The following is a 16,093-nucleotide window of genomic DNA, read 5'->3' as shown; positions in this document are numbered from 1 at the left end:
TGGGGAGGGAAAACTTTTCCATTTATCACCCACTTTGCCTGCACCAGCTGCCAACCGACTGGAGACCCTAAAGTTAAGTAAAATTGCAGTTGAGTGGGATATTAAACTGCAATCAACGATGAGAGACACTCTTTTTTCTGTGCCCCCTCAGCAAAAATACGATGGAATAAACGGATTTAAAATTGTACTTTTCATATGAAACCAGTGACAAAAACTGCTGTGTCGAAATATGATGCGAATGCATTTTTAATTGTATAGCAGGGATGATGTTTTTTTTCAGAACGAATTTGTGCAGCCACAAAACTTAGGCTCGAATGCGCGTCGACGTAATTTGAATCGTGTTATGCAAATTCATACACATGAGCGACGTTCATGATATCATGAAGTATTTTTCCATGTACCTCTCACTTTATCCTTCTAATTAATCAAGGCCCTAATGATGTATACACATAATTTCATTTTAACATTAACATTAAGTTAAGTAATTCAATAACTTCCAGATTAAATCGGGAAATTCTCAAACATGTACTACAACGCTTACGTGCCTCTTCGGTACCCGAGTAAAGTCTAACATCAAAATTAGAACAAATTGATATTTGATTATGATAGCAACATCAGATTGAAATCCTAATATGATATCGACTCATCAAATTTCCAATCAATATCACATTGTGTTATCATTTTGCTGTTTAAAGGCAAATGTTTTGTGAAACTCAAAAAATTAAAATATTAAAATCAACAAGTTAGTGAATCCATTTGAAATAGAGCAAATTTCAAATGGCAGCACAAGAATACAAAGTTAAGTTTCAATGGAAGAATTGTTCCTTCAATCCTTTGTTGCCTTTTACAAAAATTCTTTGACATTCTGCCGAGATTCTGCAGTTGACCGCAACCACAACCGCGAAGAAACGATTTTTTTTCAACATATTTTCAACTTTTACGCAAATAATGCTCTTTCTTTTTAACCACGAGAATATTGGTGTCAAACCACACGTCTGGGAGGCATTAGATAAATTGGCGATCATCGGTACCACGTTTGTCTGAAGCAGGTCAATCTGTATAGTGGCTTTAGCATTCCCATCTCGCTGATCGTCTGCCGTAGAAGGAGCTTATTTCAGAATTTGATATGAGAAATATATTTCAAGTCATCGATTTCCTTCTAGTTACGTTAGATATCCGATCATGTAACAATTTTTGCGTTTAGTTTAAAAAAAATGTTTCGATATTTGTAATCATACGATGTCGCGAAATTCATACCAAAGTTTTTAGACCATTATTTTTTATTTTTTATTTATTTATTTCGTCAAGCAAATGTAGACTACATATAAATGGTTTACAATGTTTACTTAGATACTACGCATTATTTCTACGACAAAGCTGAGATTTGATTTGATTTTTTGACATAGTAAGGTCAAGATGTTCGCAGTATTGGTTGTAATGGCGCATTATTCGATTGACTGGACTGTATTTTGCATAATTTGTTCTAGCTTGTTTTTCTAAAAATAATTTCCTGGAACGTAGTTGACGGCTAGGTAAATAAAAATTTAATTGCGATAATAATGAAGCTGATTGAATGCGTTGATAAATAATGTCGCTGATAAAATAAAGCATTGCAAAGTCGCGGCGTTCTTTAAGTGTTTGTATATTGATGAGCATGCAGCGTGCTTCATATGATGGTAGAGGAAATGCTGTCCAGTTTAATTTACGAAGTGCATATAAAAGAAATTGTTTTTGAATAGATTCGATGCGTTCTTCGTGAATAATATTGTATGGATTCCATACTAGGCTGCAATATTCCAAAATAGGTCTGACATATGTAGTGTATAATAATTTAATTGTGTATGGGTCCTGAAAGTTATGACTGAAGCGTTTAATAAAGCCCAGCATGCTATTTGCTTTATTGATTATGGTATTGTAGTGTTCCACAAAAGTGAGCTTGGAGTCTAAGATTACGCCTAAATCTCTTACAATTTTACTTTTATCTACAAGTTGATTTCCTAGATGTATGTTTGTGGATATAGTTTCATTTTTCCTACTGAAAGTTATTGAGTTACATTTTTTTACATTGAGTTGGAGTAGACTTTTGCAGCACTAAATGTGGAATAGATTGATTTCGTTCTGGAATATTACAGCGTCGTTGATATTTTTAATTTCCATGAAGAGTTTCATGTCGTCTGCATATATAAGCACTTTCAGATTTTTGAGTATGAAGGAAATGTCGTTTATATGTAAAATGAAAAGGAGAGGCCCTAAGTGAGAACCCTGAGGTACGCCAAAAGTTACATTAATTGGTTCAGAGCTAATGTTTTGGAAGCGGACTACCTGTACACGATTCGTTAAGTATGAATTGAGCCATTCAAGAAGAGTATGTTTTATGCCATATTTTTGTAGTTTGTGTAGAAGTAAAGGTATGTCAATACGGTCGAAGGCTTTGCTAAAGTCAGTGTAAAGAGTTTCTACGTAGTTGCCGGCGTCCATTGCATTCAGTGTGAATGTCATAAATTCTAAGAGATTTGTTGTAGTTGAGCGGCCTTAAAAAAATACCATGTTGTTTGTTTGTTATTACATTTTTAAGTTGATGAAAAAGTTTTTCGTTTACAATTTTTTCAAATAATTTTGGAATGCATGATATAATGGCTATTCCACGGTAGTTCCGAATGTTAAATTTGGCACTTGATTTAAATATTGGTACAATAAAGGAAGATTTCCATGCATTAGGAAAAGTACATTTATTAAGTGATAAGTTAAAAAGTAGTTGTAGTGGTAGTGTAAGTTCTTCAGCAAGTTTTTTTTTTAATATTGGTGGTATACTGTCAGGTCCAGGTCCTTTTGAGGCGTCTAAGTTTTTCAGTGCTGTCGAAATGTCATGTTCTGATAGATAGTTCACAGAGATGGAGTTGGAAAATGCAGGTATGAAAGAGAAGTATTCATGGTCACGGTCAGTTTCTGAATAAGATGTATATACTTCTTGGAAAAAATTTGCAAAGTGATTGCAGATTTCTGTACTATTTTTCCCTACATGTTCGTCGAGGTGCATTTTGAGAGTTCTTAGGGCAAGTCTTTATTTCGTTTTCAATTTTGCGGTTGTATTCTTCGTGTGCTGTGTTAATGGCTATTTTGAGTTGATTGCATAGATTTATGTTATTTTGAAAATGAGCGTCACTTTTTTCTTGTTTGTACGTTTTGTGTGCTTTTTGTTTCCTATTTTTCAAATGTTTTAGTTGTGAATTGAACCATACAGGTAATTTGCTGTTATGATTTTTTCTTCTTCTTTTCATGGGCAAAGTTTCGGCTAATATTTTGTTTATAATGTGATAGAATTTGTTTACTTCGACGTCGACATTTCCTTCTGTACTCAGTATGTTCCGCCAATTTATTATACTTAGTCTACACTTGACTTCTTCAAAGTCAATTTTATTGTATTCCGGCACTTCCTCATATTCCAAGTCGTAGGGAAGGGATGCATTGTGTGTAAATAATGAATATTCAATTGCGGTGTGAAGTGCTTCATTTTTCCATAATGGCAGGTTTGATGCGTTCACACAAAAGTCTTCTGTGCAATTTGTGAAAAGAAGGTCTAAATATGCATTTTGTTGATTTTTCACGGAGTTTACTTGATGCAGGCCAAAATTAGAAATTTTGTCGAAAAAGTAATGCAATGTTGCGTTTTCTCCTACGACTGGAAGTAAGATTGATTCATTTTCAATGTCAGAAATGAAGTCCGCAGTACGTTGATTGAAGTCGCCAAAAATATGAAGCTTTACTTCAGGTTCCATATTCGAAATAATTGTGTCTAAAAATTGAAAGAATAATTCAAAAGAAAATTTGTTCGCATTTTCGGGTGGGAAGTAGACAGAGCAGTAAATATGTTCTTCTCCCAATATTGAGACTTTGGCCCATACATGCTCAAATTCTTTATATTTAGGAGTAATAATTTCTTCAGAAGTAAAGCAAGAGTTAATAACTATAAGGACTCCACCTCCAGATTTTTTCTGACAGAGAGTATTTCGGTCGTGCCGAAATACGTTAAAATTATTTCCAAATACTTCTTCGCTTCTTACACTTTCTTCCCAGCTGCTTTCAGTTCCAAGGATTACGTCGAAAGAGGAGGTTATTAAATTTTGGTAAATTTCTTTCATTTTGGCCGGGCTTTTCATGCGGTTGAAATTTTGGCAATAGACCAAAATTTCAGTCACATTTTGTCTGTGAAGCGAAGAAGTTTTTGAGAATTCTGGAATACTTACATTACTAATTTCTGTGTCTATTCCTTCGTCAAAGGGCGTCGTTATTTCCGAAAAATCGGCCTTGTAAAATTGTGTTCGGCTTCCCAGATTAGTTGGAGTCGGCGGATGTGTTCACTTGTCAAAAATTTCCCATAGGAGTCCAGGTCGGCCTGCGCTTCCTTAGGCTTCATTCCATATTCCTGATGCACTTCGATGAAGATTCGTAGGAGGTGGTCAGGTGTTGTTGGAAGGCCTTCTGATGCTAATAGCATTTTTATACTAGTTGGTGTCATACCCTCGATGCACCCTGTAGGTTGTTGATTTTTCATGTATGACAAATACAGACGGACGACGTGCATTATTTTCGGGTCACGAAGTCTTGCTTTCAAGAAGCGTTCGTCGCCATTTGCAGATTGTGAAGTAAGACGTACAATTTTCAGTGCATCCAGAAATCGTTCCGTTCTGAAAATACCCATAACTTTATATCCAACAGTATGGAAAAATTCATTGTTTACGAAGTTCGAACATCGAACATTGAATGTCTCAGATTTCAAAACCTAGAGCTAATTCTTAATAATACTTTAGTTGCTTAGAGGAGCCACCAAGAAACTATATGTTTAATTTGTATATTTCTAAGTAGTCCCCAAACTATGTCGAAGACACTCTTCAAAACAATTCTCACTCCTAGTTATAAATGCTTAGAACTTCATATACTTACTAACGCTAGATATTATGAGAAGTGTTTTATCAATCATCTAATAGATCTTGGAACTTCAATACACTTTTCTAAAGAAACCGTCTAAATAAATCTTTATAATTTTGAGTCACAGGACTAATTCTGCATCAAATGATTGTAAATTATAAGTCTACACCAGAACTAAAAATTTACTGAGGAGATTCTGGTTCTGTCTGTGGTCAGAAGCGAGATAATCGTTCATTGTCCCAATTAGTCGAAAAAACAAATGATCTGGGATACCTTATTGCTTGCGACTAATATAGAGATTGCATAAAATCTTTGTTCTGGCTTGCGAGTAATATCGCCTAAATGTATACTATCCCGGGCCTTTTTTGACTGTTCTATTTTTAGATTATGCTCGTAGTTTATGCTCGTAGTTTTGAATAGGCTTTCACTGAGAGCAAAACTAGTTCCCAGTTTGAAATCACACAGTATTTTTTTGCCTTCAATTTTGATCTTTTAACCGTTAAAACGACCAAAACGATAGCAAATTAAGTAATCGGTATATACTAACAGCACAACATCAAATTGAGTTTTCTTTTGATTCTCACACTCTACTCGGGTAACGTCTTCGGGTATCAGTATCAGTATCAGCACTAACATATTTCAACTTAATCATTGACCACTCTGCAGCTTTCAAACGAGCCCAAGTACTGCTTGAGCCATTATCAAGAAAAATGTGCAAATAGAAAAAGTGCCAGGTACATTGTCGGTTAGGTCACTTAAAAGATTTTTTCGCCGAAACAAACCATTGTAGCTTGAACTGTGTCCACATTGTGGCTACCAAATAAACACAAGTTAGTCGAAATCGGTTGTGATAATAGAGGAAATAGTATAATTTGTCGCATATGGCACTCAAATGAATGCATATCGAGAGCCTTTAGACTTCTTCATATTCCATTTGGAAATGATGCGTGTCCAAACTATGGCCAAAATCCAAATCGGTTCATCTATCTCTGAAAAATATTAGTGGATAGAAGAAATGCGGTTTGTTTGTTATGTCACTCGTACGATAATATACCTGGAATCGGAGTCATTTGCCATTGCAATTTATCTAATAATTAAATCGTAGTTTTCAAACTGTCTAAGAGTCTCAAAATTGATTAGGGCGTCTCTGAGAAAAGTGCGCTTTGTCTGTCTCCATCTTCAAGCAATTTGAGCCGATGTACAGAAAAGTGTGATTTATCAGTTACGTCACTTTTACCATTATGCTTTCGGCCCCGGATGGGTTAGAAACTTGATTTTCGAACTAACTTCGTCTAGCTTTCAAATGAGTCTTGAATTATTGGAGTCGACTCAGTTATTTCACTCCGAGAAATTTATTCGTGCAGAAAAAGCCGATATCGTCGTACTAATTGAATGAAAAAAAACATTAGGGGTCTCTACGGAGTTCCGATAGATAGTCGATTTCACCTGAAATTCACAGCAGAGAAAATAGTACAGGGTCCGGCACTCGAAGTGTAACCAATTAAAAAGGCCATACATTCAGTTTGGAAAATTACTTTTACTTAATTCAAAGTACAAAATGTGTAAAAGTAATACAAAATTCAGAATCAATTCACTTTTGCTCGATACGACCACCTTTTGCCTTGACTATGGCCTTGAGACGGTCAAAAAACGAATCGCAAGCTGCCCGAATGTGACTTGCAGTTGTTATTTGGCCCATTCGCGGACAATAACTTTTTTCAGCGCCTCGAGACTGGTGTATCTTTTAGTTCGGACTTTGCTCTCCAAAATGGCCCAAAGAGAATAATCCATTGGATTCGCATCTGGCGAATTCGAGAGCCATTGTGTGGACGTGATGAAGTTCGGAACGTTGTTTTTCAGCCATTCTTGGTTCACTCGAGCTTTGTGAGACGTTGCCGAGTCCTGCTGAAACGTCCATGGTCTGCCACCGAAATGTTTGTCTGCCCACGGCTTCAAAGCAACCTCGAGAGTACTTTCCCGATAATATGTCGCATTTACCTTGACGCCAGGCTCGAAGGTCTGAAGTTGGTTACACTTCGAGTGCCGGACCCTGTAAAATCAGGATCGTCTTACATACTCCGATCAGGATGAAACTTTGCCAATTGAGAGACCAATTCGACTTGAGGCTATTTTCGTAAAAAATAGAAATACGTATTTTTACATGCTCTTTCTTCAAATCGCTGTAACTTGGAAACAGCTACTTCTTCAAACATGGTTTCCACGAAGTTGCAGTTGCAGGAAATCGATTAGACACTTTTAACCCTCAGGGTACGGACTATAAAAAAGTTACGTTCAGTACGGACAGGGTTAGCCTAACCCGGCGACTTTGATTGGGTGCTGTACTTTGTCAATTTGAATAATTTTTTTTTATTTTGTGTGAAATTGTCTCAAAAATATAATAGAGTTGTCAGATTAATCATTTAACTGATTGAAAAAAAAATTATAATGAAAAATGTGAACGGGTCTTAAATTTTTTTGTAAAAAACTTTTGTTTTTTCAAAATGCTGTAACTTTTCGAAAAAAAAAAATATTAACATTGTATAACTCGCATTTGAAAGGTAAAAAGTGGTTCTTACAAATGTCCATAACGGTTTTTTGATTTATTCCAAAAACTATATTTTTTTTTGAAAAATGAAAATACGCGTTTTTTCGAGTTAGCGAAAAAACGTTGTTTCGTTGATTTATGATGATAAAGGTTAAAATTAATTACTTTGAGCAGCAACGCTTCGAGTGATTCGACGCGTTGCCATGTTTTTAATGGGTGTTCTTTAACAAAAAATTACAAGAAACAAAATTTAATGAGTTATAATTCACTACGAGCAGCAAAGATTTCGATATAAGACGTACGTTCAAGTGATTGAGATCTACTACAATACTTCGCTTACACCAAGTACAACGCGTTATCTTGAGGTTAGAATCTACAAAATTAAGTAAAGAGTACGTATTCTTACTTACCTTTTTATTCCTCAGCGGCAAACAGACAAAAATTAAAACTTATTTTTTTTTGAAAATTTTGGATTTTGTAACGTTCGATACGGACTGGGTGTACCACACCCGAGCACAATGTTTATATGTGTCTAGCTCGGACACAAAGCGGAGACTGACTCTGCCGCTTGGGCCTCTAATAGTGTGTACCTATAAGTTTTTCCCCCCCTGGTCCGGACCCCCCTCGTCGACTTCTCTTCGTATGGCGCTTCTTTCAAATTTCGCTCGGGTTACGGTAACCCAGTCCGTACCCTGAGGGTTAAAGCCAACTATGCACTAAAAACATGAACCCATTTTTTTTAGTTGAAAGATTATCTAAAACTGCTTCTTAAACTTTTTTTTAGATTCAAACAATGTAGAGGCCTTTGCAAAACTTTGAATGTTGTATGAAATATTTTTTTAATGTTCCTATTTTTATAAATTTACCTTTACCTTTACCTTTTAGAACTTCTTCTTCGATATCATTTTATTACCAGTAGAAGTTTCCAAATTATAACAATTTCAATAAATTTCGATATTACAACACATTCTCCCTTTTTAAAAACCAGTCTCTCCATGCGTGCAAAACAAATGGTTTGTTATACTGAAGATATGTGCAAAGTTTCATCAAAATCAGAACAAACCGATCCAGATTTTGACACTGTTGTTTTCTGTTGCTAATTTTCTGGAATTGCTCAACATAAGCATTTTATGTTACAAACTGATCAGAAATAACTTGTCGCAACATAATTTGTTACTTATCGCTTCCAGTTAGTAGTTTTGTAGGTGTTTTGGTTAAAAGTGTTTTATTTACGTTCGGGACATCATCAGTAAAGCCACAACAGCAGCACTGCTGAGCCGTTTATGTTGAACTTCTGAGTGGCGTGACATTTCAGCATGAAAGGCTATGTACTGATGAGTCGAAAACGAATCTTGAAAAAAAAACAAAATTAATCTTTCATTTTTTCATACATCAAGTTAAAAAATGACACATCTTATTCCAATATATTCAAAGTCGGGAAATTAAAAAGAATTATTGTTTTGAAAAAAGTGCCCATTTTCTGTCGAATCCTACTGTAACAGATATATTGTTATTGATTCGCAAAAAAAATCTAATTCCTTCATCTTTTCCATTTCATCTTTCCACAGGGCCTCGCATTCATGGTGCTCCCGTTTCTACCGGCATCGAACCTGTTCTTTCCGGTGGGCTTCGTAATCGCCGAACGGGTTCTCTACATGCCCTCGATGGGATTCTGCATCCTGGTGGCGTACGGATTTCAGCTTCTCACGGAGCGGTGGTCGCGCAAGCTGTCCTGGTTCTGCCTTTGCTTTCTGCTGCTGAGTCATTCAATTAAAACTTACAACCGCAATGCTGACTGGGAATCGGAGTACACTATCTTCATGTCCGGTCTGAAGGTCAACCAGCGGAACGCTAAACTATTCAACAACGTTGGTCACGCACTGGAAAGCGAAGGGAAATTCGAGGAAGCTCTTCAGTTTTTCCACAAAGCGGTAAGCGTCCAGGAGGATGACGTCGGGGCCCATATCAACGTTGGTCGAACGTACAATCATCTGAAAATGTTCAAGGAAGCGGAGCAGGCCTACCTGAAGGCAAAATCGCTCCTGCCGAAAGCAAAACCGGGTGAATCGTACCAGGCCAGGATTGCCCCGAATCACTTGAACGTCTTTCTGAATCTGGCCAATTTGATTTCGAAGAACGCGACCCGACTGGAGGAAGCTGATCTGCTCTACCGGCAAGCGATCAGCATGCGGTCGGATTACACCCAGGCGTACATCAATCGAGGCGACATCCTGATCAAACTGAATCGCACCAAGGAAGCACAGGAAGTGTACGAAAGGGCACTGCTCTACGATAGCACCAATCCGGATATCTACTACAATGTAAGTACTGAAATTGAACGGAGTGAAGTTGTGTTTTTTTTTCAAAGATTTTTTTTATTCGGCAAAACAAGTATCATTTCATCATTCACCATCGCAGATAGCTTCAAAGTAAATGCCAATCAGCAGAATCTATTACTCCCACACCGTCGACCGAGCCCAATTTCGAAACGAATGTCCCGAAACGATACCCACCCTGGCTGTCAGACATCAAATTTGAAATTACTCATTCCACAGACAACTGCCAACGAGCTGCTATAAATTTCCATCGATCGCACGTGTCAAAATGTCATCCCTTCTTCATCCGCCCGTTGCCTGGAGGATGACACCGACCGCTTCGCCGACCATCAGAACCGACAGATGCGTCGCTTAGTTCAAGGCGACTCGAACCGTGCAAGGCCAAGGATTCGAGGAACTTTTTTTCCCCCTCAACTTCCGTTCCATTCGCCGAGTTCATTAACTGTCTGGGACATTCTGCGCGTTTATTCATAGCCGTCACAGCCATTAGCTGTCCGGAGACTGTTGAATAGACTCTGGCAGCAGCCATGCCAACGGAAGGCGTACGAAACTTCAGACCGGCCTTGGGTCACGCGTTCAAGCGATAAATAACCCCGGGATGGACGTTTTCATTCGAGCTAGTTTCGCCACCGCAGCTAAAAACAGTGGCAGGAACCGAAGAGCGACCGGGCTTTGTGTTATGCAAATTTAAACAAATACAACAGCAATCATTGTTTCCTCAAGTTTTTTTTTCGTTTCGTTTCCCATTATGTTTCGGTTGATTCTTTCCGCCTTTTTTAATTCCGACATCCGAGTCCATGATTTTCCCACAATTTAGTATTCATCACGTCGTGTTTTTGTTGTCGCCCGCTCACTTTTCGTTCGACGTTGGTGAGCGAAAATGACAACAAAACACTTCCCGTGTTCTATCAGAGTTCAAGCTTCTAATTCTCATTATTCCTCTCGGAAACTTTCATTTTCGGTATCGAAATCACGTGTTCGTCGTTTCTAATCACCATGTTTGGCTTGGTATCGTACTGCGACGACAGACAGATACTGTTTTATCGGAAATTTCTAACGATTTTCGTTTTTGTGTTTCTGTCATTTCAGCTGGGTGTTGTCTTCCTGGAACAAGGCAAAGCGTCCCAGGCGCTGGCCTACCTGGACAAGGCACTGGAGTTCGATCCGGAACATGAGCAGGCGTTGCTCAATTCGGCCATCCTACTGCAGGAGCTGGGCCGGCCCGAACTGCGAAAAATTGCTCGCGAGCGGTTGCTCAAATTACTAGCCAAGGACGGTAAGTTTGTCGACATGAGCTTAAACCAGTATTCACCTTTTTTCTTTTTGTGTGTCGAAAACTAATTTCGGTACGATTTATTTTGAGTTTCAATATAGTTAGGGTATAGAATTGCTGAAAACTGGACTTTTGACTTAGTGTTACATACAATTCGACACAGCCCGATGAAGTCGAAAAATCTCTGTTCGTGTGCACCTTGCAAATATTTTTTGCTAATATTTTAATGCTAATTTCAGCATTCTTATACTCGTTTGAAATCTTCTGTTGAATTATTGATCAAGTTCTAATTTGCAATGGCCTTCACTTTAGGTTTTGAAAATATAATGACATAAGTGACATAAACAATATAATTTTGTCGGAGATGACTCAACGAATTTTGATTAATTTAGGCTTTTTGTCGTGAATACGACTTACTTTACTATGGGGTGCCTTTTCAAAATTTACCCTCTGAGAGAGTGGTAAGTTTTTGATCGTGAATATCTCTTGTTGTATCTAGCGAATCAACATAATTTTTGCTACGCGCCATCGGAAATATGATCACAATTTTATGATAAAATTATCAGTTGTGTGACATAATCTCAAATAATTCAAAATTAAACTTTTCTGAAATGTTTGGTATAAACGAGTATCAGTGATCTGTGAAAGGATTTATATAAACTAACTACCAATAGAATCGAAATTTTTCAACTTAAACGTGTATAGCAAAAGCATTAAAGTATTTCAATAGTACACTATTGAAAAGCCTGTCTCATTTGGCCCATGTCAACACCAGCCAATCAGAACGCATTCTGAGAAAGAGAACAAAATATTTGCTGCTGTACAACAAATCGTTCGAGAAAAATGTTCCGAAAAGTATTGAATATCGCAGTGAGTTCCTCAATTTGGTCCTTCTGAATTAGAGATGGTCGGGTCTCGGGTATTTTACCCGAAACCCGACCCGTACCCGTACCCGACGGGTTTTTTGTCGGGTACGGGTAAAAATTTTTATTTTCAATCGGGTACAGGTCGGGTACGGGTAAAAAAATTTACTGCTCACTCGGGTACGGGTCGTAAATTTTTTTTCTGATCGATTACCCGACCATCTGTACTTCACATAAATATGTTTACACGTTGACGAGAATTTTTATTGCGAAACAGTTCTTCAGAAAAATAATCAATTTAATTCAAGGGGTTTTGACATTCGCGCCTAGAAACAGACCTGACAACTGGCATCTTTTTCCAGAAAAACATTCCTTTTCTTCATTAAAGAAAACGATCACATCATAGTTATGTGAAAAGTTATGTAACACATGGATCCATAAGTCCCGAGACTAACAATGGAAACAACATTTTTTTTTGCAAAATTTTTTTTTTATTCAGGGGTGATACAATGGTTCCAACGTTTTTCCAATTTTTCAATACCATGTTTATGAAAAAATTTATCTTTCGCTTAAAAATAAGCTTCAGTTTCAGCGATGACCTCCTCATTTGAGCCAAATCTTTTTCCCTGGAGCATTTTTTTAAGATCAGCAAAGAGCCAGTAGTCACTGGGGACTAAATCTGGTGAGTATGGGGGGTGGGGAAGCAGATCAAAGCCCAATTCGTTCAATTTCGCCATTGTTTTCATCGACTTGTGGCAGGGTTCATTGCAGCAATCGCGGCACCCACTTGGAAAAAACCTTTTTCATGCTCAATTTTTCATGAAGGATAGTAAATACACTTCCATATGATATCTGTGTCATCTCAGCAATCTCACGGAGCTTCACTTTACGATCTTTTATTATAATTTTTGTCACTTCACTCACATTTTCCAGTGTAACGGCTTCCACAGGTCTACCTGAGCGTTCCGCGTCATTTGTGTCGGTACGACCACGTTTAAACTCGGCGAACCACCGACAAATCGTTGCTTTTGATGGACAAGAGACCGGATAACATTTTTCAATCCATTGTTCCGCTTGCACGGTGTTTCTACCCATTAAAAAACAATGTTTTATCAAAACACCAAACTCGGTTTTTTCCATTTTCTAAACAAACTACAAAACGACTCTACTCCAACCTCTATAACTCAGCTGTTTCTGGTCGGATCGACTTAAAATTTTGACCCGTTTCAAGCAAAGGTTAGTACTCTAGAAAGACGTGGTTACTGGTTTACTACGAGCGCCATCTCTGCTTTAGTCTCGGGACTTATTGATCCATGTGTTAAATGTTTCCACCCTACTTTGTTTATAACACATTTAGGAAGACACTGCCTTAGCTCTAAGATGTTGCGGTCAGACCCTACTTTACACGTAGGTTTTAATGGACTGCCATTTTAAAGCTGTTTAATGCACAATCCAGTAAAAATTATTTGATTCATATATAAAATGTAGTGTAGTACTCATAACACATTCAGATACCATGTTCTTTTAAATATTGGTTGGAGATTTTCTCAAATTTTCATATAAATCATTAGGATTCTTACCATAAAACATGAACATTTATTTCTGAAAAACTGCATAGAAATTCTTCTTATTCTTCACTTCTGGGTGGTGTCACCTCACTTGAAATGACACCGAATGAAGGCACAGTAACTTGGGCTATATTGCCAGTAATTTTCGTTTCTTTTCACTGGACTACAAGTGAAAATCTCGATACGTGACAACGTGGAGTCGCAAAAGTTCGAGTGAAAATCTTTTCTCGCGAAATACTCAAACTTTCACCGTGTTCACTCGTTGAGGGTTCCACCGGAGGTGGCACAGAAGTTCAATGGCTGTAAAAACCACCAGCTACCGTTAACGTCGTGGGTGTGGTTTTGTGTGGTTTACAAAACGGGCATAGTTGACAGATTAATTTAAGGATCAAGAGTAAACCAAGTTAACTTGTGTTGGTAATTTGTGTATTACGTACATTTTATTTGGTACGTATGCCATAGATCTGTGTATTCATATATGCAGTGCACCGAGTTTCTTAAAGTGGATTGCACGATTGAGTTTCAAACAATCTTTTTTTCACAATATTTTTTCTCAAATGAATTGTAAGCCTGGCATCTAGGATGAAATATCAGTTTTGAACAATTTTTCACCAACGTTTGATGGAAAATTGCTTACATTTTTTGAATGTAGATTTTAATTCCCTAATAAAAAAGTTAGCAACACTACAGCAATGCACTTGTATTAGATTGCGCTACACAAATAAACAAAACTAAATATTTTCTGTTACAAAAGCAGTTTGCCGGAAAAATAAACAGTTTTAGAATAACATTCCATATCCATTACCTTTCACGTGTTAAATTAAAGGTTCCTTTTTTGCGCGTTTACTTACAGAAGGTACGTAAATCTTTATATCGCAATAATTTCTGCAAGAGGAAATCCATATAGGAATGTGGTTTTGCTAATCAAATGTGTTAGTGGAAGTAAGCTGAAACTGAAATAATTTTTCTCGAGTAGTTTTAAGGAAAACGGAAGAGTTTTAGACTAAGATTTTCGCTTTTCTTGAATTGCAATAAGCAGTATGAACCGATTGGTTTATTTTTCAACCATATGAAAGATTTATTGAGTAAAATCAGAAAAAGAAGCGCCGGAATTTGTTTTTACGCACACATTGTTGGCATTACTCATACGCTTGCAAAGAGTCTTGCTCCTAAAATCAAAATCATAATTCATTTTGCTTTGTAGTAAAAAATTGTAACAAAAAAAATTTCTCACGAATATTCAAACTACTTACACTTGAAGGACTCACTATTCACCATTTTCGAAATTGAATTTTTCACGCCGGGAATACACGTTCATTGTTTGACGTTTGGTCAATTCACGTAAGCGAACTGATCCCGATCAACCCACCGTATTTAAATTATTTCTCTTCTTGATACTTGTTAGAAAATTTTGATATTTTAACTACTAACGAGACCAGACTTATATCAGCACTTGCTACGGAAAAAACTTTTTATTATAAACTTGTTATGGCTTGATGATCGGGATGATACTCTATTCATTTTAGGGGATGTTCGCATAACATTCATTTTCGTCACGTATAATATTCAATTTGACATTTTGAACCATTTTACGTGATTTTTTAAGTGATTCAAATGTGAACTATTACTTGCGTGTCAAGATAATGAGCACGCTTACTTGTGGTTCTAATGAATTGGATCAAAAGTCGCACTATTGCGTAAAAAGCATACCTACCCAAAATTGAATACAACGAGTATTACGACATTTTGGGTAAATATGCTTCTCGAAAAATTTGAGTAGATATTACTCCCTTTTGTTGACATTTGTAAATAAGTATAAAGTGCCCAAGACATCGGAAATCTATTCATGCTTCACAGTGTATTTATATGTTTGAATGTAAACAAGCATTTTTATGTATTTTACGTACCAACTAGATACGGCTCGCTATCTAGAACACTTTATTTTCTCCATCCTGAATTTTGGTAAAATTTTTACTACTCATTCGGGTCGGGTACGGGTACAGGTAAAACTTTTTATTTTTTATCGGGTACGGGTAATTTTTTTTTTTTTCTGATCGGGTACTATATATCTCTATACCCGACCATCTCTATTCTGAATGCTACAAACGAATTCCTACAGCATATTGATAGTTTCTTTCAATAAATTATGCAAATCCGAATTGAAATAATCGACATTAAAATTCTGTATGCGGCTATATTTATAGCCGTTAGGACCGCCCATTAGTGAAAAAGCTACAAACGAAATCACGTAAAAAGAAAGCTCTTAACAAAAATTGGATCAGTTTGGACTCTATCGCCACTGCAAGCAGATGTATTTTGTGTCGTTTGCAAAGCTAGTTTCGTTTCCGACAAGAGCGATTACGTCACAGCTGCCAGTCATTTGCATTGATGAAAAAACAACGGTGAAGAGCATTACACAAAATCATCCGTTCTAATGGCTCTAAAAGTTTTCTAAAGAACTATTAGGATTTGTTGTTCGCAAATCAAAGGTATATATCCCCAGTTTAGTGCAAATCTAGAACAGCTAGGTTAGATTTCTGCACTTTTCGCTGTGTGAAATTCACAGTAATCGAGATCAAGTG

General features: G+C 37.0%; 1 protein-coding gene across 2 annotated transcripts in view; it reads left to right on the top strand.

Moving 5' to 3' along the window:
* Nucleotides 1-16,093, top strand: part of LOC131434462 (protein O-mannosyl-transferase Tmtc3-like) — a 696,449-nt gene that overhangs the window by 671,459 nt on the left and 8,897 nt on the right. For both annotated transcript variants that reach the window (XM_058601183.1, XM_058601184.1), the window contains exons 9-10: nucleotides 9,040-9,792; nucleotides 10,897-11,083. In XM_058601183.1, coding sequence (XP_058457166.1) covers nucleotides 9,040-9,792; nucleotides 10,897-11,083 — 940 coding nt within the window. The remainder of the gene's footprint in view (nucleotides 1-9,039; nucleotides 9,793-10,896; nucleotides 11,084-16,093) is intronic.

Source organism: Malaya genurostris, chromosome 3, assembly GCF_030247185.1.
Source record: "Malaya genurostris strain Urasoe2022 chromosome 3, Malgen_1.1, whole genome shotgun sequence".
Taxonomy (NCBI): Eukaryota; Metazoa; Arthropoda; class Insecta; order Diptera; family Culicidae; genus Malaya; species Malaya genurostris.
This window is presented reverse-complemented; position numbering and strand designations above follow the sequence as displayed.